This window comes from Gorilla gorilla, chromosome 11 (assembly GCF_029281585.2).
Source record: "Gorilla gorilla gorilla isolate KB3781 chromosome 11, NHGRI_mGorGor1-v2.1_pri, whole genome shotgun sequence".
Lineage (NCBI taxonomy): Eukaryota > Metazoa > Chordata > Mammalia > Primates > Hominidae > Gorilla > Gorilla gorilla.
Genome location: NC_073235.2, coordinates 112,559,084 through 112,582,293, shown reverse-complemented (window position 1 = coordinate 112,582,293; position 23,210 = coordinate 112,559,084). Strand labels below are relative to the sequence as shown.

Sequence of the window (23,210 nt, the reverse complement as noted above, 5' to 3'; positions counted from 1 at the left end):
AATTTCCCCCATCTTTCTGTGTAAAAACTAGCCATAAAGAAATTACCTGACCCATCTTGTTTGATTGTAGGTCATAACAACGCCCCCTTTCCAGAAAGGGTCTTGCCCCATTCCCAGAAGGAGGGAATGCTAACCAGAGAGGCCAAGAAGAATCCAAACACACAGGCCATGCTGGGTTTCCTCACTTGGTCTATTAGCATGGGATCATACCCTTTTTGTCCAGTCATATTTATACATGGCTATCCATACTTTGTTAAACTTAAACAAAAATGGAGAGCTTCCCCTGTATTTTTGGGTCTTCATCCTGAAGGCTCCTGTGTCAGGTAAAACTATGATCAAATACATTTTCATGCTTTTTGATTATGATCTGCCTTTTATCAGTTGACTTTCAGCAAACCTTCAGAGAGTGAAGGGGAAATTTTCCCTTGGCCCCTACAAGATTTTTCTTGTTCTTTGTATTTTAAAAAAGTATTGTTTCACCGAGCAACTGTTTTGTTTTTAACTTATTTATATTATGATTTTGTAATTAATCTTTTTTTCACTCTTTGCTTTGATAACTAAGAAAGTCAAATTTATGGTTCATGAATAATATCGAATATGATCTTATATTGATTTCCCGTGCTAATCTTATCATAAAAATAATTAACTCCTTGAAAATCTTCACATTATCCTGACTCTATAATTTGTATACACTCTCCCTTCAAATATTTTCTGAGTTTCCTCAAATCCTTTATATAATAATACATACATGTAAATGTGATTATAGTACTTGCAACTTTGTATTATAGTTATTTTCTTATGTGCCTCTTGCATTGAACCGTGATAATCTTGAAGACCAGGACCTTAGTTTACATCCCCAGTGTTTAACATAGTATTTGAACCATTCTCATTAGCATCAGTATCTATTGTGTCCACATCTGTGCCAGGCACAGAGCTAAATCATTTCCAGTTCATTTAACCTTTAATAGGTATTGGCCTCTAGAGGGAGCTCCCGGCCTCTCTGACTCTTGCCGTCCCCTCCCTCCAAATGCCCTAAGAAGAGTATAAATACAGTCAGGTTATGGGACAGTCACTATCTCATAGTCTCTCTCTCTCTCTCTCTCCCCCTCTCTCTCACACACACACATACACACACACATCCATCTTTTAGGAATATTTTTCCCTTTCTCTCACAAAATGGCCATTGGTCATAGTGATTTTCTGACTCTGGGAATGTGATGTTTCTCTGTTCACAGAATTGCTTAGGTCAGCTAGAGAAGACCAGCGGGAAAGGAAGTGGAGAGGCTGAATAGATTCCTAAGTTGCTATGACAGCAGTACCTTAACACTCCAAATGTCCCTCCCCTTTCTCTGAAGGCTCCCATCTAGGAGCTGAACTTCTCAGTGTGAAATAAGCTCTTCCCCATTACTGCACAGCAGGGAGTGTGAACTCCAGTGAGGCTCTGGGGTTCTCCAGGGCAGTACTGGGTGTGTGCCCACAATTCAAAGAATGTGAAATTACACTGGAAGAAAAAGAATCTATGCTCACTGTACATTTCTGTCTTCTCATTTTCCTTCATTTAGTACTTTCTAAATTTAAAAAAAGGCAATAACCAGGAAACTGTGAGTTTTGCGAAATTGCAACGTTATTTGGAAGTAGCTGAACCTAACTCTACTTTTACCTTTATAGATACATTAAACTTTCCAAGTGAATCTTTTGTTACCCATGACATTTTTCTTTGAAGGGATTTTTATCACCCTTAACAAACAATTACAAATCTGAATAGAAGGTCCTCTGGAATCACGTTCCTTTTGAAACACAAATACAGCCTTTAGCATGAATTTCAAGTGAAATGGCATCTCTGTAGGAAGATGAAATACGAGTGCACAGGGAAGTAATTCTGGGGCCTTTCCCTAGCACACTAAGAGTAAAACATGTAAATGACGACTGGCCTCATCTAGTTCAGAATTTTTACCAGGACACATTTTTTTAATGGTTGGAAGGCTGTTTATATAAAGGGGATTTCAGGCCCAAGCCAAGTTGGCTGAGTTAAAACTGCTTACTTCCCTGCAGGGCTCATTATTGGCTTTTTAGGGACCCTAGAAGCAGAAAGTAGTTGTGCATTCCTCATGTAAAATAACAGAGAAGAAACATTCAATTCTTGTGAAAAATTAGAATCTGGGCAGTAAATAGTAGTGAGAAGAAGGCTACTTTTCTAAGAATTCAGGTGATAAAATTTCCCTTTCTTTCTCTTTTATTGAGAAGCAAATATATAAACTGTGCTTTTCTATCTTAAGAACATTTTCCCCTTGTCCACCCTAAGATCCTGTTTGATGGACTTAATGCACACTTTACCAGAGGGTTCTGTATGATGTGTACCTAAGTCACCAGAAACAAATCATTCTATATTAAGAGTTTTTCCTGAAGAACCCCCACTCTCAACCCAACACACACATTCAGACACATGGGCCAAGCTGTGTTCACACTTGGGGCAGGGAAAGCGAGGCCAGTACCTCATGTGAGATTTCACATCCAGCAGTTCCAGGGCAGTGACCCGAGGCTCCCCAGCCAGATTTTGCAAGATCTTCAGCCGTGGCCCACAGTGCTTATAGAACTCAGTGCAAATATTCAGTAAGGACTCCCGGGGTCTTCTGAACTCTTCCCGAGCAATTCGTTCATCCAGTTCCTCTCTGGGAAGGCCTTGCCCTTCCTCCAGTAAATGAAGGTTTTCCCTGGGAAATTGTGAAAGATTAACTAGGGATCTGAAAATGTATTCATGTAGCAGCTGTGAGAAGAGGGTATCACACTGAAGAAAAATATAAGATTCCTAATGAGTTAATGAATCAGTAGGGTGAGGCCAAGGAGAACCTCATCCAAAGGATAAAGAAAGCTTATCAGCCTGGAAGAGACTGTCATCCCAAACTGTAGTAAACCCACTTTTGGGGGTTTACCCAGAAATAGTATGTTATGCATCAAATGAAATCTAATAGAGCCATAAACCAGCTTAAAAGGCAACCATCTCAAGATGTCAGAACTGGTATGAAATTAGAGCAAGTCTTTCTGTACCTGATAAAGTGCAGTTTGGCTCCTTGTTCCTGGTACCTGGGAGTCAGAAAAACAGTCTACATAACTATTAGAGCAAGAACAGGTCCTTTGGTTGGGGCTTCTTATAGACTTTTTCATATGAAAAGCCCTTGAAGCTATACATTTTGATAAGCTCACAGATATACATATATTACTCCTAAAACATAAAGGCTTTATCTTTCATTTGGCTAACACATATATTGCAATTATAGCTGCTGCAAAAGTTGTTTTATTGTTGCGTGATTTGGGTAAAGACAACTATTATAAAAATATATACAAACTCATAGAATATAGCCAAATGAGAGAAATTTTTGGACATTTTGAAATTTAAGTTATAGTTTTAATACCATGTGCTCTGTCTTAAGTGACAGGAAGGAGAATCATGGCTGACTTCCTTTCAGTTCTAGAGACTTATTGCTTTATGATTCATGGATACTAAGACTTTAGAAGCCCTCTTTCTTCTTTAGAAGCCCTCATTTAACCCGGTGAGCCTAGAGAAGTCCCTAAATATCACTTAAGCTATAGTATATCATTTTCCCTTAATATAGGAAATTGAGGCATAAGTTAACCATCACACCAGGCAATTTATAGCTGGGTTTGGAATTTATTTTTGTTTTATTTTTAATATGAATATATATGATGAGCAGGGAATTAACTTTACATGAATAATGATACACACTTAAAAATAGGCTTCAGAGAGAGTGAAAAATTATTGAATTTCTCCTTATGATTTCCATGCCAACTATTCCATACTGGGAAAAGAACTTTTTCTTAAGCTGATTTTGGGTTTGCCCTATCTTAAATCTTCCTTGTAGGAGGAAGCTAATTAGGCTTTTTGTGTATGTCGGAATATTTAAAGCTAACACAGATGGAATGAAACGGGTAAAATATTAACTAGTATAGCCAGTATCTGAGTTACACCACAACAAGAGAAGGAGATTAAGTTAACAACCATGAAAAGCACCATTTGAGGGCATATGTCAAAGTTTGGATGAAATGTCTGCAGAAAATCTGTCCAGATGAAAGTAAGTTGACTCTCAGTGCCCTGGGAATGATAAACCACCTCCTGATTATTATTGTTTATTTGCCTTTTGTTGAAGGTAAATGAAACAACACTGGAATAGTTCAAAGACCACCCAGGGGGCAGAGAACATCTAGAATGCTCAAGCAAACAAAACAACACAAATGCCTATTTATGAAGTTGGTTTAGATTTCTCTTTGACAATTTCAAAAGAAGCCTTGGTATTTTCTTGTAACTCTAAACTCTCACCTTCTTTTCTTTTCCTTGGAGGTTTTCACACTCAATATTGACTATGTTCAGGGTTCCTTTCATTCTCAACAGCTGACATTCGGGTTGTATGAAATTGAGAGACCATAGAAGAATAAGGCGCAGTGAATTACCTGGTGTTCACCCCAGACGACATGGTGTGATTGGCTGTGGTGGTTCCCTTATGACCTTGGTCACACCTGCTCATCTGTGGGGCTGTCATGGGCCTGTAACAATGACAGTAATCACCACAGCAAAACAACAACAACAACAGAAATGGAAACATTTATTAAATCCTCAAGTTACTGAAGCACACATAAGTTTTAAGTTAGTTTTAGAGTCTTCAAAAGACAGGCTGTCTAGCTTTGGGCTTTTCTGTTTGTTCTGAGAGGCACTTTAAAAGAACATTGATTCCCAGGGGTTTATAAGCTCATCATGATTTAAGTTCTTCCACTTCTTTGTTCTGAGTAATAGACTTGTCAAAATGACTCTTCCAACAAGACATTTATGAAATATCTACAGACTTCTAAGTCTGTACCAGTTGAGAGTAAAGAGCTCATTCTTCAGTTCTACTGGGTAGTTCACCATTCTAGATAATAAGTAAAAGGCAAGGATGTATGTACCACTTTGGCCACCTACACCATTATCAACTACTCTATTTTTTCTGAGAAACTATCAAAGAATAAAAGAATTCTCCTAGTCACATCACACCTAAGGCTACCCAGGAAAGTGAGTAAGTTAGTATCTTATAAGTCAGTAATTTAGATCGTTAGTAATAGATTTGAATCATCTCATTTTATATCTGCCGGATTTACTTTAAATAATAGGTAAAATTTGCCCCTGTATTGGCATCTAGGACGAAAAAGGCATAATGTAGTTTTTTTTAAAGCAACTGCTTTTATGAAATCATCAAGGTTTGCTTCTTTGTTGCTCACTTCTGTCTGCTGGGGATGGCTAGAAAGTAAGCTTTTAACGATCACACCAGATCTCCTCTTCCTGTGCCTGTTGTGATAGACACAATTTAGAGATGGCTCCCAATATCTTTGCCCGTTGGTGTTACTCTAGTGATTATGTTACATTATATGGCAAAAAGGGGGAGTATCTGCATAGGCCTAATCTAGTCACACCAGCCCTTCAAAAGCAGAGAGTCTTCTCTGGCTAGGGCAGAGAGATTTGAAGCATAAGGATTCAAGATGCTATTGCTGGTTGGAAGGTAGAGGCGGAGCATGTGAGAAGAAATGCAGGTGCCTTCTCAATGCAGAGTGGTGCCTGGCTGACAGCCAGCCAGGAAGTGGGACCTCAGACCTAAAGCTGCATGGAACTAGATTCTGCCAAAAAATTGAATGAGCTTGGAAGTTCATTCTTCCCCAGTGCCTTCAGATAAAAGTTCAGACTAGCTGACAACTTGACTTCCACCTTGAGAAACCCTGAGCAGAGAATCCAGCTGAGCCTACCTGGACTGCTGGCCTACACAACTGTGAGATAATAAATGGGTTTTGTTTAAAGGCTCTAAGTTTGTAGTAATGTGTTACACAACAGTTAAAACTAATGCACTTGTGATATATTTATGTAATACTACTTATATAATTGTTAAATTTCTTTTGTCATAAGATAAAGAAACTAGGAACGTGGAGAAATTAGAAATTAGGGAATTCTTATCTTCTTTTTGTAAATACAGTGAAGCCAATTTTGGTTTGAGTAACTACTACCAAATAATGAAGCTAGTCTTCTCTGCCAAAAGAATATTAAATGCACTGGAATATTTAAAGCCACATAATTTTAAATGCCAGAGCTCCATCCATAACTCTTTGTGACACTTCGAGTAAGTCAATTTTGGATAAGTTAATTGACTTATCCTTATAAAAAGGTATAGAAATGAGGAAAGCTTTAACATTACATAATATGAGGAGAAATAGGCTGAGTATGGTGGCTTACACCTGTAATCCCAGCACTTTAGGAGGCCGAGGTGGGTGGATCACTTGAGGTCAGGAGTTCGAGACCAGCCTGGCCAACATGGGGAAACGCCGTCTCTACTGAAAATACAAAAATTATCGGGGCCTGGTGGTGCATGCCTATAATCCCAGCTTTTTGGGAGGCTGAGGCACGAGAATTGCTTAAACCCGGGAGGCGGAGGTTGCAGTGAGCCAAGATCATGCCACTGAACTCCAGCCTAGGTGACAGAGTGAGTCAGTCTCTCTCTCTCTCTCTCTGTGTATATATATATATATATATATATATAAAATAGAAATACAGTGGCATTTGGGAACAATTGACTGCTTTTCTCTCTTCTAGTTGTAGGAAAAGGCCAGTGACATAACCAGATGGGTACAGAGGAAGAGTGTAAGTCTTTCATTTCTCTTTAGGATATTCTTCTGGGACTTTCATGAAACCATCAGCAATAGCATAGAAAACTATTTCTCCTTGGAAGAGGCAATTTGTCATGGCTGTCTGTGCCAACTCTTCCCATTTCCTTAGTTTAGGTGCATATGAACATTTCAGGATGATAGTCTACAGAAGGCTTTTGGGCAATATTCTGCTTGCCTAGTTTGGCAATGTAGCTCACGATTAGAAACTAAACATCTGTTGCTGCTAATGAATTACAATCCCACTCTCTCTTTTTCTTGCTGATGCATGCTGAAAAAGTCCTTCCTGGACTAAAGGGCTTCCCCCTTACCAGCACAGCAAGATGGGGCTGGGGGAGTTGGTGCCTTTTGGTGGAGGCGTAGACAATTTCACACTAAGGATCTGGCACTTTAGATTGGACACACAGCATGGCAGAATGGAATGGAGGAGCAAAGACAGTAAACCCAGGAAGAAGGCTTCCCCATCCCTATCCTGGGGAAGAATATTTCCTGGCAGCTAATTTAGATGGGAACGGAGCAGAAAAGCCCGTCATACGCATAGTGTCCTGCATCCACCTTCCCCACTCGCATTTTATTTTTTTGTCTCATCCAGGGCTCCCTGCCTGCCCCTTTCCTGCCCTATGGCAGCTTAGTGACTCTGCTTCGGCACCCAAGCATCTTGCGACAGGACTAACTGCTTGAACTTTGTTTAGGGCTGAACTCTGGTGCCAATTTACCTTACCATTCCCAAATTTCTCAATCCTATCTCCGCATTATTTAATCCTGTCCCACAGCGAATCTATTAATTCAAGCAGTAGGATAACATTCTGCTGTTTATATTGGTTATGTAGTTTCTGAAATTATAGTTAAAAACACAACACTTCACAAACAGTAAAATAATAAAAGAATACTTAGTTGGAACTGTAGGCATTCCATGTCTCATAAAATACTATAATAACTAATAAAAATGTAGATTACATCTTTAAATTCACTAAATTGGCCCTCTTACACAAGATGTGTTTACCACTGGGTTATAACTGCTGGAGAAGCTCAGCAAGCTATATGCAAATGTGTGTTTAGCAATGATAGTAAGAATATTATTACTATTATTATACTACTACTAATCAGAATGCTTAACATTATTTATTCAAATAACTCACGAACTGTTCACAGTTATAAGGCATAAAGGGCTGAGTTTAGGAGGGATCTGTAAATAAAGATTGGATTTTAGATTTTTATCCATCACATTTTTTTCTTTTTTTCAGTGGATACATATGATGTAAGGCTGTAGCTATTTCTGCCAATGGGATTACCTGGTGAGGACCTCTACACTGTATAAAAGGGCCTGTAGGGACGTCGCAAGAGCAGCAGTGGCCGCAATCTCCTCTCGGGCAGCAGGTACTGTCTCCACCTGTGATGTCTGCCTCTTTAGCTTTTGTAGGTAACATGGAACTAAGGCTTCCAAGACCATCAACATCTGAAGACTTTAAGCGACAGAAAGAAAACCGAGTCACCTTTTACATTCTACTTTTGTTGGTTGTGTCACATTTAGGAGCATAGAACAATGAAAAGCATCTAGAGATATATGAATTCTAAGGCCCCTTGCCACTCCAAATCAAAAGCAGTTAAAGCTGCTGGAAATGTTGACCAACAATTATTAATTCACTAACCACCTGCTAAAAGGCAATGAATCTTGCCTTAAGGAAACATGTGATCTAGTCAGGGGAATTAGCCATATATACAAATAAATGGTTGAAAGAATAACAGAATGATAATAGGTGGAGCTATATAGTCCATCTAGAGAAACAGGCTTCAGAACAAAACTTCAATTCAGGAGTTTGCTGAGAGTGATTTTCCAGCTGCAACAATTTTGAGACAACATAAAACCCTTTCATGGGAGGCTGGCTTCCTGAACTTAAAGAATTAAATAGCAAAAAATGTTGGAAACAGCCATTATGATGAAGTCTGACAATGCCTGCTTACCAACGTGAGTGAACACCACTCACTGGATAGGGCCCACACTCAATTTAGTATTGGGGCGCCAGAAACACCTTGAAGGGGAAATGGAGATTAAGTAGTTATTATGCAAAGTGGGTTTTCCCCTCTAAAGTTGTAAGTGTATAACACCACCAACATAAATCTTTTTTTTTTTTTTTTTTTTGACAGAGTCTTGCTCTGTCAGTCACCCAGGCTGCAGTGCAGTGGCATGATTTCGGCTCACTACAATCTCTGCCTGGGTTCAAGTGATTCTCCTACCTCAGCCTCCCCATTAGCTGGGATTATAGGCATTCACTACAATGCCCGGATAATTTTTGTATTTTTAGTAGAGACAGGGTTTCACCATGTTGGCCAGGCTGGTCTCAAACTCTCGGCCTCAAGCAATCTTCCCGCCTCAGCCTCCCAAAGATCTGGGATTACAGGCATGAACCACCGCACCCGGCCATCTTTTGTTTAGAGATTCCCCAATTGTGTTAAAGTTTAAAGATTGTGGGTTCTAGAAAACAGCAGTAATGAGTTGATATCCCAGAGAATCTGAAATCAAGATTTTCTTTGATTTATTCTTTTTCTTACAGATACCAATGAGTTTTTGCTATATTCTTTATAATACTGAATACTGGTTTCTGGTAATATAATTTTGCCTATAATATGTGCTCTATAAGCAGGAAATGGCAATTATCAGAATTTGATGGGTACGGAGAAAGAGCTATGATACTCTTTTGAGTTCTCCTATCTTTTGGCAACTTAGAAAAGGAGGCAAGAAGTCGGTTCTGCTTTCTGTAACAATAAAAAGTACCTTGCTGCAGACTAATAGTCTTACTAGAAAGGGTGGACAAAATTTTTAAAACACATCGAAGGTACCAAGTAGAAGCTAAGGCTAGCAGATATCTTTTGGAGGTACCAGACTTCTGGGAGAAAGAAAGCTTCTTCAGTTCATCCAGACATTGTGCAGCACTCTTTTTTTTCCAGGCATCTGCTCATTTGTAAATTGCTTAGGGCCAAAAAGCTAAGGACAAATCCAAGCAGAAATGTCAGCTAAGAGCTATGAAGCTAAGCAGGATTTTCAGTAGCCTCATAATTGTGAGGAAATATATATTGGAGTTCAGGGACTTCCAAAGAGGAGTTAGGCCCATGGAAGGCTGATCCTAGGAGTGTGAAATAAATAGAACAGCCCTTACAAAGACTGAAACCCAACTTTAAATCAAATCAATCACACACTGAATTAAAATGATCTGCCCTACCACGATTGCTAGTCAGAGAGTAAAAATGAATCATTTTTGGAGGAAGATAACATCGGGTAGATCCTCAAAGCATTTCTAATTTTTTTAATGCAATATTCACTAGTCAAAATTACCCAGTCCTGCTAAAACCAAATGATCAAAATCCGAGGAAAGGAACAGATGATATAAACAGAGCCACAAGTGATCTACATACTAAAGTTATCAGACACAGACTTTTATAAAACAATGACTAAAATGTTAAATAAGAGATAACAAAATGGAGAATTTCATCAAAACTCTGAAATCTATTAAAAAAGTGGAAATTCTAGAACTGAACACTAAAATATTTGAAATTAGAAACCTGAAAGATAAGTGTTAATAGTAGATTAGACACAGGAAGAGATGAGTGTGAACTGGAATAAAGAACAATGGAAAACATCAAGACAGAACAGAGGGGAGAAATGATAGGAAATACAGGAAAGAACATAAGAGACATATATACAGCATGGGGTTAAGGAGGAAAAAATACATATACATAAATGGAGAGGGGAGGGAAAATGGGATGGAGGTAATATGTGAAGAGTTATTTGTCAAATTTTCTAAAATCATTGAAAGCTATCAAGCTTTATATTCAGGAAACACTATGAATCCCAAGAAGTATAAACACAAAGAAAAATCACAACTAGGCACACCACAGTCAAACTGCTTAAAACCCAAAGCAAAGAGAAAATGTTAAAAGTAGCCAGAGAAAAAGACACATTAGGGCAGGGCATGGCGGCTCACACCTGTAATCCCAGCACTTTGGGAGGCTGAGGCAGGCAGATCACGAGGTCAGGAGTTTGAGACCAGCCTGGCCAATACGGTGAAACCTCATCTCTACTAAAAATATAAAAAATTAGCTGGGTGTGGTGGTGCATGCCTGTAGTCCCAGCTATTTGGGAGGCTGAGGAAGCAGAACTGCTTGAATCCGGGAGGCGGAGGTTGCAGTGAGCTGAGATGGTGCCACTGCACTCCAGCCTGGGCGACACAGTGAGATTCCATCTCAAAAGAGAGAGAGAAAAAAAAAAGGACACGTTAAATTCAAATGTGCAATAAGATCTCATCCTGATTTTTCAACAGATATGATAAGTCAGTAGAAAATGGAATATTTTCTTTTTTATTTTATTGTATTAGTTAATTAATTTATTTTTTGAGACAGGTCTTGCTCTGTTGACCAGGTTGGAGTGTGGTGGTGCAATCTCAGCTCACTGCAGCCTCAACTTGCGCTCAAGCAATCCTCCCACCTTAGCCTCTTGAGTAGCTGGGATCACAGGCATGCACCACCATGCCCCGCTAATTTTTGTATTTTTTGTAGGGACAGGGTTTTGCCATGTTGCCCAGGTTGGTCTCAAACTCCTGAACTCATGCAATCCACATGCTTTGGCCTCCCAAAGTGCTGGGATTCCAGGCGTGAGCCACTGCACCTGGCCTGAATATTTTCTTTAAATTAAAAAAAAAAAATCCGGCTGGGTGCGGTGGCTCATGCTTATAATCCCAGCACTTTGGGAGGCTGAGACGGGTGGATCACCTGAGGTCAGGAGTTCAAGACCAACCTCACCAACATGGAGAAACTCTGTCTCTACTAAAAGTACAAAATTAGCCGGGTGTGGTGGCGCATGCCTGTAATCCCAGCTACTCGGGAGGCTGAGGCAGGAGAATCGCTTGAATCCAGGAGGTGGAGGTTGCTGTGAGCCGAGATTGCACCATTGCACTCCAGCCTGGGCAACAAGAACGAAAACTCCTTTAAAAAAAAAAAAAAAAAAAGCCAAAGGTAGAAAACAATAAAGATAAAAAAGGAAAGAAAAGGCAGACAATAAAACCACAATAGCAAAAATCAACAAAGCCCCAAATACTGGTTATTTGTAAAGGGAAAACTATTGATAAACTCCTGAAAAGAATAATAAAAAAAGGGAGGGAGCAAAAATTCCCACTATTAGAAATAAAAAAGTGAACTCAATAAAAACCTCATAGTCATTAAATTTTTTTTTTTAAAAAAAAGCATATCAGGAACAAATTTCTGTCAATAAATTTAGGTACTTAAATTAAATAGAAAAATTCCTAGAAAAATGTGACTTACCAAAGCCACCACCAGGATAAAGAATCTTAATTTTAAAATGTTTCCACAAGAAACCACATTACTTACAGTTTTGTGTATAAATTCTACTCAATATTTTGGGAAGACAAAATGCTCATCTGAGGCAGGCACAGTTCCTCTGCCTGTAATCCCGGCACTTTGGGAGGCTGAGGTGGGAGGAGCACTTGAGCTCAGGAGTTGGAGACCAGCCTGGGCAACACAGTGAGACTTTCTTTATCTCTCAAAAAATAAAAAAACTTAGCAGGGTGTGAAGGCACCCGCCTGTAGTGCCGGCTACTTGGAAGGCTGAGGTGGGAGGATTGCTCGAGTCTGGGAGATCAAGGCTGCAGTGGGCCATGATTGTGACACTGCACTCCAACCTTGGCAACAGAACAAGACCCTGTTTCAAAAATAAAAAAAAGCTAATCCATACCAAATTTCTACAGAGAATAGGAGTTTTTAAAAAAGGGGTGGGGGGCTGGGCGCAATGGCTCATGCCTGTAATCCCAGCACTTTGGAAGGCCGAGGCGGGTGGATCGCCTGAGGTCAGGAGTTTAAGACCAGCCTGGTCAACATGGTGAAACCCTATGTCTACTAAAAATACAAAAATTAGCTGGGTGTGGTGGCGGGTGCCTGTAATCCCAGCTACTCGGGAGGCAGAGGCAGGAGAATTGCTTGAACCCAGGAGGCGGAGGTTGCAGTGAGCCAAAATTATGCCATTGCACTCCAGCCTGGGCAACAAGAGCAAGACTCTGTCTCAAAAATAAAAGAAAATTAAAAAGGTGGGGGTGGGTAGGGGAGACACTTTCCATTTCATCTTATGAGTCCAGCTTAATCTTCATATCCTTGATACTATAGCCTGACAAGGACTTTATAATAATGGACGGTTACAAATACACCTGCTAAAACGTTTACCAGTGGGTAGTTAATAAAGTAGTAGCTAAGCAAGACATCCTTTTTGTTTAAGCACTTGTAACTTTTTTAAGTATCCAGAATTGGTTTATCTTGAATGAAATAGAGCTACCTAGAATATCTCTTCTACTCCTAACTTCCCTGTGATCCTAGCAATAAAATTCATTAGATAAGACCTTTTTAAAGAATAAAAATTACAGACATAGCTCTCATTAACATAGTTGTAAAAATGCTAAAATAATTGCAAACCAAATCTAGCAATACTGAAAAATGATAATTATACAACCCAATTACAGTTTATTTTTAAGGAGGCAGGAAAGTTTTAATTTTGAAAATAAATCAGTGTAACCTATCACACTTAGAAAATAAAGAATAAAAATCATATAATCATCTCTATAAATAGAGAGGAACATTTGGTAATATTCATTATCCATCAATAAGAAAACTCAAACTAAACTAAGAATAGAAGGCAGACTCCTTAATAATTAATTTCTTAATGAGTAATAAAATTACTTCCTTAATCTTTACAGGTATATTACAACAAAATCCTTTAGCAAATACTATTCTTAGTGATGAAATATTGGAAATCCCCTCCATACCCCGGGATCAGAAATGAGACAAAGATCCCACCATCATCACCATCATCACTTCTATTCCATTTTGTATTAAGGTTCTAGCCAGTGCATTAAGGACAGAGAAAGGAATAATGTGTACAAGAATTTGAAAGGATAAAATACAACTCTCATGATTTGCAGATGACATAATTAATTAAATAGAAAACACTAAGAAATCACACATATAAAATAAAAAATACTGATAACTTCATTTAAAAATGGGCAGAAGACTTCAGTAGGCACTTTGCAAAAGGAGATGTCCAAATTTTGATAAACATTTATCTGAAAAGCTTCCAAACCTTTTAATTTGAAAGAGGAAAATGGAAATTAAAATGATAATGAATGTCACTACAACCCAACAAAATAGCTAAAATAAAAAGACCGAAGATAACAAGTGTTGATGAAGCCATAGGGTACTAGAACATTTACATACTGTTGGTGGGAATGAAAATTGAAACCACCTTGGAAAACTTTTTGGTAGTATCTACTAAAGCAAGAAATACTCCTAGTCCATGACTTAGCCCAGCAGTTCCATCCATAGAAATGCATAAATATTTGTGTACAAAGACATATACAAAAACATTCATTGCAGCTTTATTTATAATACCTTCAAACTAGATACAACACAAATGCCTGATAACAAGAGAAGAAATAAATAAATTGTAACATAGTCATACAATTACTATGACTATTATAAGTGAATGAAAAAGAATCAACTACTGTTACACACATTTATATGAATGAATCTCATGAAATAATACTGAATGACAGAAGTCAGACATTAAAAAGTAGCTACTATACTATTTCAGTTAAACAGATTTCAGAAATAGGCAAAACTGATTTATCATATTAGAAATCAGGATAGTAGTGCCTCTATCTGATTTTTCAATCTGAGTGGTAGTTATGTAGATGTGATAACATTATGAACATTCATGGAACTGTAAAATTATGATATTTTAGTGTTTTATGTGAATGTTACACTTAAATAAAATACTTTTTTAAAAAAATTAAGTACAACAGAGACTTGCTGTTACAAATGTTGAAGTCCTGTAGGTATGTTACTTATTCCCATGAGAGATATCCCAGGGAAACCCCGACCTTACTGAGACATCAAGATGTCATCTGGTTTAAACTGACAGAATGGAAAATTAGGAGGATTAAAAAAAAATTCTAATTTAACTTAACAATGTTAGACTTTGGCTTTTAACTCACAATGACAAGGGAATTTGATTGTGAACTCTAACACCTTTTGATTTCAATGTGTTTGAATTTTGACTTGAAAGAGAATTTTATGACTCGATGGAAATTTGGTAAAATTTGAAATGGGAGAATTTTTTAGTCAAACTTAGGTGTTCTCTATGTTGCAGGAATATTGGAGAATCTGTATGCATTTTATTATTGCAGTGTCTCAATTGCAGAATATCTGACATATCTGGTTAACAACGTAGCTGAACACACTTGGAATGGCAAATAGAGTAGAGAGAAGATGTTTACAATCACGTATAGAATGGATTTGGAGTTAATGCAGGATTTGATCCATTCTGGAACTTTTTGTAGATCTGTGGTATTATAGGAAGAGCAAGAAAATGGGAGTAGGAAATCCCCTCCATACCCCGAGATCAGAAATGAGACCATCCTGCAGCTTTGTTCTCCTGAAGGCCACAGCCACATCCGTGCCTGACCACAAGCATACTGTTTTTCTCCCCATTGCTCAAGAAGATAAAAATTCGAGAATATTGGGGAAAACACTTCTTACTCATTCCTCATGTGTCCTTCCAGTAAAAAGAGTTCAATTAATATAAATCCCGGCTCCTCCTGGCCCTTATTCATTCTCTTATGGGAGAGAGAAACAGGCTTAAGGTGCAGGGGAAATATATAAAGATATATTGGGCATAATCAGCTTGGCTCCTTCCTTCTTCCTGGAAGAGCTTGTCAACAGAGTACAACTTTTAATAGATCAGATTTAAATCTCAGACCAGAGCCAACATCTTTGAATTGGGATGACTCATTCTTCATGTGAGTCTTTTGAATTCTCTGTACTTGACAAAATGAAGGCAAGATTGATATTCTTGCCCTTTGTGTTACAGAAATTCTTATTGCCCCTTGAAAGGAGTTTTCTTAAATAAATATCTGTTATGAAATTTTGTTTGCTACTAATTCACATTACTTGTGAGGAAAAATATTTTCTAACAAGACTAAATACCTTAGCATCTGCACAAAATTCAAATTAAGGGATTTCAAATGAATGAAGATTTACTATTGTTTTCCAGAACCTATGCTATGTTTCCTAAACTTTGTTTCTTCTTTTCTTTTCTTTTTTCTTTCTTTCTTTTTTTTTTTTTTTCTGACAAAGTCTTACTCTGTTGCCTAGGCTAGAGAGCAATGGGACAATCACAGCTCACTGCAGCGTTGACCGCCTGGGATTAAGCAATCCTCCTGCCTCAAGCCTCCCAAAAAGTTGGGACTACAGGTGTGCAACACCACACCTGGCTAATTTTTAATTTTTTAAAATTTTTGTAGAGACAGGGTCTCACTATGTTGCCCAGGTTGGTCTCGAACTCCTGGGCTAAAGGAATTCTCTTGCCTCAGCCTTCCAAAGTGCTGGGATTACAGGTGTGAGCCACCACACCTGGCCTAAATTTAGTTTCTAAAAGCTTACTTGTCAGAATGTTAGACTGATATTAATCAGCATAACCTTTGTATTCATTCAATTTTATTTTCTCTGCCATATTTACTTATCACAAGGCACAGAATAAAGGGCTGCAGATACCTTCTGAATGATTCGGGAGCATAGGCCACCACAGTGACACAGAGCTTAATGGCTTCACTGATAGAAAATGTCAGATCTTCATTTCCATAGCAGAAATCTGAAGGAACAAAAAGTAAAGGCAAACTATCGGAGTGGATTCAGCAGGAGATAAAGAAGCACCTATTACTCCTAATGTTTATCACTCCAGTATATACTGTAGCTTTTTCTTATTAAATTTTATTCCTACACTGTGAAAACTATTAATTTCTTCATCTCAAGGGAATGAAATTCTGTTTTCTAGTTTTGAACAATCAGATGTAAAATAAAAATACTTTTCTGGAGTGTTTAAAAAAATCTCAGATAATAGAAGACACTGAAGGGCATTTAAATTGCCTAAGGTTGAGGCTTTACCCTGGAGTTATCTCTAGTTCTACACATTCCATGATAATAAAAGACCATTTTGGAGAGTTATTCACTTAGAATTACCCAAGATAACCCAACTTTCTGAAAACTGCAGTGCTACAGCAGTGGTCTACTGAGCATCATTTTAATATAGTTTTCATGGCAGAGAATTCCTTACTCTTTAGGATTCATAAGAAATTTAAGAAAAAAATGCACTCATTCAATTTCTACTACTGTTTCCATTTATTTTTGCTACTTTGATTTAGTTATATATACACACACATATAAATATACGTGTATGTGTGTATAATACATATATTTATATTTAACAACTGCAGTGAGAAAAAGAATGTCAAAGCAAGTTTTGCTTTTACCTAATGACTTGAGAGGCTTCTCAGCTTTGACCAGCTCTAAGATGTCTAATATGTCGGTGGTCTCTCCCTCTAGGGACTGCAGCAAGTCAAACAGGCACTGAGCTGACACACCTTTGCTGGGCCCATTATTGGCAGCATCCTGATAAAGAAAAACAATTTTTGTTTATTGACTCCCACCACAGTACAACTATAACTTGACAGGAATTCAAATTTTATAAATGCTATTACCAGTAACAAGTACAACATCTACCTGGAATTCAGCTTACATAATTCTGGATCCAGCAATGCTGTGGTATGATTTTGGAGTGGTACACCTGACTTTTAAGGGATCTATTAAATTCTAATCTAGAACAAAAGAGATATTTGTAAAAGCTCATAAAAATACAGCGATATATGAACTTCCAAAAAGTTCATATCAATGGTTCCTTTAATTGAAGATGGTAGAACTAAGAAAATTTCTATAATTGATTGGTTGAATACTACAAATATGTTTGCGGAACGCATGCTTATTTTAACTAACAATGCTGGGAATTTCACAGGTCTTCTTTGATAATGTATCTCCACATGGAGATACTTACAATTTTAAATCTATTTAAAATGGCCTTAAATAATTCACTGAAACAACAAATCCTTATGATGTTCTTCTGTGCCAGGCAACAGGCTACACACTGAGGTTATAGAAAACCGAAACCAAAATGCAAATAAAACAACGATACAACAATAACTAAAACCAAACAAATAAGCAAAGACAAAAGCATACAAAGGTCTTGCTTTCATGAAGATTAAATTCTGTTGGTTGAGTGTCGTAGAAATTCATGTTAATGAAACAAATAGATATAACGTGATATGGTGGTAAAATCTCTGAAGAAAAAGAAAAACAAAGCAGGGTAGTTGGTAGAGAGTGACAAAAAGGAATGAAAATTGGGAAACCTTCCTTTTACCGTTTTCTACTTTCCATCTCTTTTATGAATTGAATATTTAAAAAACTGTAGAGTTGGTCTATTTACGTGTTAGGAGCTGAGATGAAAGCTGAAGAGGAATGTTGAAGAGAAATGATATGCTTGTTGAAAGAAATATTATTTATGGTATGCATGTCTCATTGGTTAAAGAAAGAGAGCTCAGAGACTGAATATACAAACTGTCAATGACTAAATCATATATAAAAATAGAACTTTGACCCACAACCTGCAACAACCTGCTCAGGAAACCAACCCATTGTCTACAATAACCAGCTCAGGAAGCCAACCTAAGTCAGGCTTGTAGGAAGTCAGGCCACTACCTCCAGTGGTAACCAAACAATAACCTCTGTAACGACTGGCCCAAAGTAACCAGGACTGGCATAATAACTGAGAGCTTTCCTAATTTTTGTCCCTGCTTCCAACTTAGGACCAACCAGAGAAAGCCCAATATACACCCCTAACCCATCATATAAGATGCCCAACTACTAGTTAGTTCACCTGCAGCTTCCCCAGGCCAATAGCTCCAATCAGGACATACCTGAAGCTTCCCCTTTTTTCCCCATACAGTTTTTCCACTCCTCTGCCTGCCTTTGCATCTCTGCCAAAACACAAGTGATGGTAGCCAACTCCCTTGCCATAGTAAGCTCTAATAAATGACCTTTGCTTTTCTCATTTTGTTGGTCTTCATTTTTTTTCCCACAGAGCTTACTTACAGGAAATTCCAGAAGAGGGGCCACACTAGCAAACAGCTGGAGCACAAAGGGCTTCCGGTGTAGAATATAGAACTGGTGACAGGCAAATTCGATGGCTTGACGCAGTTGGGGATTGCTTTCATAGTCGGAGTACACCTATGGAAAAATGCCAGATATTCAAAAATGCCTTAATAAAGTATCAAAGTCGTACTCGCTTTTAAAACTCATGGTCATGGGAAGCTTGGAGGGAAATGGCTAACTTTGTAAACTGGTAGAGAGGAATGTAAAATGGCATAAACTTTCTCTAGATAAATTTAGTAACACACCTCAAAATGCTGAAAATCTAAACATACTTTTTTTCCAGGAAGTTTGTGACTAGGAATTTATCTCAAGGAAAGGACTAGACACATGTATAAACATGCATACATAAGAAGGCCTGCTGCAAGACTGGCTATAACAGTGGAAAATATGAGACAAATTATTCATAAATATTTCTTGGTTAAGTGAATTACAGTATATACAAATCGTAGAATACTGTGCAGTAATTTTAAAAATGCTGTAAGGCTAAATGTAGCTATATAAAATGCCTATGATATTCTTAGTGTTATATGAAAAAACTAGGTTACAAACTTGAAAATATATAATTCTGGAGTGCGTGTGTGTGTGCGTGTGTGTGTGTGTGTGTGTGTAGGAAAGAGTGCCAGGATTTGTAAGTATAAACAATGATTACCTGGGAGAAAGGATTTTAAGTGATCCTTATTTTTTCTTTAAACTTTCTTCATCTTTTGAATTTTGTAATGAACATAATTGCTTTTGGTAATCAGTAAAAAAAATACTTACTAAAAAAATAGAGAAAATCGCAACTATCTAAAAATGAGGAAGAGAGTCCTGTGATAGTAACTTTCTTGCCCCCATAGGTTGAGCAAACTTAACTTTGTATGTGTTGTGATCATAATTTTTATCAAAACTTCCTCAAAAATAGAGAACTAGGATGAACCCCTGCGCCCTGCCTGATTTTATTTAGTACTCCTAAATGTAGCCAGCTATACATTAGACACGAGTAAATAAAAATTGTTCCTGCTAAATTACCTTCTCCAATCCCAACACACCACATTTACTGGGAATGAAAATCTCTATTCAGTTAGAGGTCAGGGAATCTCTTGGGAGAAACATCAGCTAAACACTTGCCATACATGTGACTCAAGAACAGAAGTTCTCAAACTTTCTAGGGCAGTGGTCCCCAACCTTTTTGGCATCAGGGACTGGTTTCATGGAAGACAATTTTTTCATGGACCAGGATGAGTTGGGGGGATGGTTTCGGAATGAAACTGTTCCACCTGAGATCATCAGGCATTAGATTCAGGAGCATGGAACCTAGATCCCTTGCATGCACAGTTCACAATAGGGTTCCGGCTCCTATGAAAATCTAGGGGTGGGGGTTCCTTACAGGCCACAGACCAGTACTGGTCCCTGGCCCGGAGGTAGAGGATTCCTGTTCTAGGGCATCAAAACCATTTGAAGGTCTTGTTAAAAACACAAACTACTGGGCCCTGATCCCTGAGTTTCTGATTCAGTAGACCTGGATGGGCTCCAAGAATGTGCATTTCTCTTTCTTTAAAACTTTCTTTCATTTTAGAGATGTGGTCTTGCTATGTTCCCCAAGCTAGTCTTAAGCTCCTCACTTCAAGAGATTCTCCCACCTTGGCCTCCCAAAGTGCTGGCATTACAGGCATGAGCCACCACACCTGGCCAGAATGTACATTTCCAACAAGTTTCCAGTTGATGCTGACGCTGCTGGCCCAGGGACTACAACTTAAGAACCACTGTCCTAGACGAAATGGGAAAGCATATCCCAAGTCTGGGGCTCTCAGAGTAGAAAGGAATATCGTGAACTCTTGCAAATTTATGGGGGGATTTCATTTGTTGCCTTCTGTTGTCACAAAAGAAGATGATAACACCATCATTAAAAAGTTTCAGTACAGATCTAGTTGAACGGCTAGATATGAGCAGTACTCATGTGAATTTTCTGGTTGGGAGAGGAGGTTCTGGGCACCTGCAGCATGGTGGGGAGAATCCACTGGTAGCCGCTGAGAGAGAAGAGGTGGTTGAAGTGCACCGCAGTGTTGATGACGGTGGCAGCATACTGCCTGAGCAGGGCACTGTCTTCTGGGTGGAGGATCAGAGCCCCGTTAAAAACGTTGAGGAAAAGCATGATTTCGTCTCCCCATGGAAACTCGCTCGGCATGCCCAGGAACATTTCCTCCAGCAGCTGGATCCACAAGCTTTTCTGAAGAGTGTCGAGGCCAAACAGTTCCTTTCCAGCTGTGAGAACATGAAACAGCAGAGACAGAATTAGCCCCGCACCAATCCTGTCAGCATGAGACGTGATCAAACCCAAGGCGCTGCTGTTCTCCGTTTGTTCCAGCTCCAGGATGTGAAGATCTACTGCTGAAATGTTTTCCAGCACAATATTACTGGCCTTGATACAGCACTTCCCATTTCTCCATGGACTTTCATCATCACCTCTTTAACTAACTGTGGGTAAGGCAGAGCAGGCATTGGCAGTGTTTTACTGCTAAATAAGCATCGGTTGGAGAAAAATAAATTATTTCAGCTAGAAAATAGCAGGGATGGGACTACTGCTTGGTCTTTTAATTAATGGTCAGAGGCTAGAGCTCTATCTACTCCTGCTGAAGCTGAAGCGTTTTGTTTTTTGTTTTTTGTTTTTTTGAGATGGAGTCTCGCTCTGTCGTTCTGTCTGGAGTGCAGTGGCACAATCTCAGCTCACTGCAACCTCCAACTCCTGGGTTCATGTGATTCTCATGCTTCAGACCCCTGAGTAGCTGGGATTACAGGCGCCCGCCACCATGCCCAGCTAATTTTTTTTGTATTTTTAGTAGAGACAGGGTTTCGCCATGTTGGCCAGGGTAGTCTCGAACTCCTGACCTCAAGTGATCTGCCTGCCTGGGCCTCCCAAAGGCCTGGGATTACAGGCATGAGTCACCTTGCCCAGCCTGTCTGAAGCTTCTGGATGAGGGCGATAAAACATAGAGATGCTAATTTAAGTAAATTGTCTCAAATTAATAACTGAGTAACAGAGCGAGGCTCCAAAGTGGGTCTCTTTCTGTGTCTCTGTCTCTTTCTCTCAATTGAGGTATTATTTAGAGTAAAATGCACAGATCTTTAGAGTTCATTGAATTTTGACAAAAATATGCACTATGCACTCATGTAAACAACATTCCATCAATATACAGACAATTTTCATCACCCTTCTGCCCCTTTCCAGGAAATTCATTCCCTCCAAATCCAGAGGCAACAACCATTCTGATTTCTGTCATTCTAGATGAGTTTTGCCTCTTTTTGAACTTCACACAAATACCTGGTCTTTGTTTAGTCAAGTATTCTCATACCCTAACAACACCATTCTACCCACGCTTCAACTGCTGATGACTAGCTTAGAGCAGTGGTTCTCAAAATGTGGTGCTTGGGATAGCAGCATCAGCATCACCTGAGAACTTAATAGAAATGCAAACTCTTGAGCCCCATTCTGAAACCGGGAGGTGGAGGGTGGGGCCCCACAATCTGTGTTTCAACAAGTCCTTCAGGGGTCTCTTGTGCACACTCAGGTCTGAGAAGCACTGGTTTTACAGCACTGTCTGCTGATTCAGATGCTCTCCATTTGAGAACAAAACAAGTGCGTTTAGGAGATATACCTAATGCTAAATGACGAGTTAATGGGTGCAGCACACCAACATGGCACATGTATACATATGTAACAAACCTGCACGTTGAGCACATGTACCCTAAAACTTAAAGTATAATAATAATAAAATTTTTAAAAAAACAACAAGTATGTTAGAAAAAGCCCCAGAGAGGCAATGTTTCTTTGTTTGATACCTTGAGGATCACTGAAGAGTGAAAACTCAGCATCAATAGCACTACGAGGGAATGAGGGCAGGCGGAGGAGGTCTTCCTGAAGCATGGAGACGTGGGACTGTTTGTGGGCTGTGGGGATCTTCTGGGTTAGGGAGATGAGAAACAACACCCGCCCTACTTCTTCCAGCTTTCGGGTGAACACCTGGAGAAAACAAAAGCAGGAGCAGACAAAAAGGAGTATTAGAAACTCCAGATTTATAGAGTGAAAAAACTAAAGGAAAACCTTTAATGGCAAAATGGGTTGATAAAGTGGGAAAAGGGGAAAAAGTGAAATGAGGGAGACATGTGTTTTTTTTCCTTTACCACAAGCAAGAGCAAACAATTCTTAATTGCCTCTTACTTCCTTCTGCTTGCTTTACAGAAGGAAATGTTCCTTACGGAGTTTTAGGCTGGAGAGGAGCATAAGGCAAGCATTGTCAAGACTAGTTCAATATTAAACAGAGCCCATTTGTTTGGATGCTATAATATGGAAGACCTTCACTAACAGGGTCAGTGAGTCAGTCAGTTCCAATTGCTTCTACCATTGCCACCAATGCCTGAAGCTGTTTCCTGGGAGTTCCGGGTTTGTC

General features: G+C 38.9%; 1 protein-coding gene across 14 annotated transcripts in view; it reads right to left on the bottom strand.

The window, feature by feature from the left end:
* The window catches only part of UNC80 (unc-80 homolog, NALCN channel complex subunit), a 234,133-nt gene that overhangs the window by 36,776 nt on the left and 174,147 nt on the right, over positions 1-23,210 (bottom strand). For all 14 annotated transcript variants that reach the window (XM_055380463.1, XM_055380468.1, XM_055380470.1 and 11 more), the window contains 9 exons: positions 22,603-22,783; positions 20,759-21,027; positions 18,727-18,861; positions 17,055-17,193; positions 16,300-16,396; positions 7,986-8,156; positions 4,465-4,557; positions 3,046-3,081; positions 2,493-2,711 (listed from right to left, as the gene is read on the bottom strand). In XM_055380463.1, coding sequence (XP_055236438.1) covers positions 2,493-2,711; positions 3,046-3,081; positions 4,465-4,557; positions 7,986-8,156; positions 16,300-16,396; positions 17,055-17,193; positions 18,727-18,861; positions 20,759-21,027; positions 22,603-22,783 — 1,340 coding nt within the window. The remainder of the gene's footprint in view (positions 1-2,492; positions 2,712-3,045; positions 3,082-4,464; positions 4,558-7,985; positions 8,157-16,299; positions 16,397-17,054; positions 17,194-18,726; positions 18,862-20,758; positions 21,028-22,602; positions 22,784-23,210) is intronic.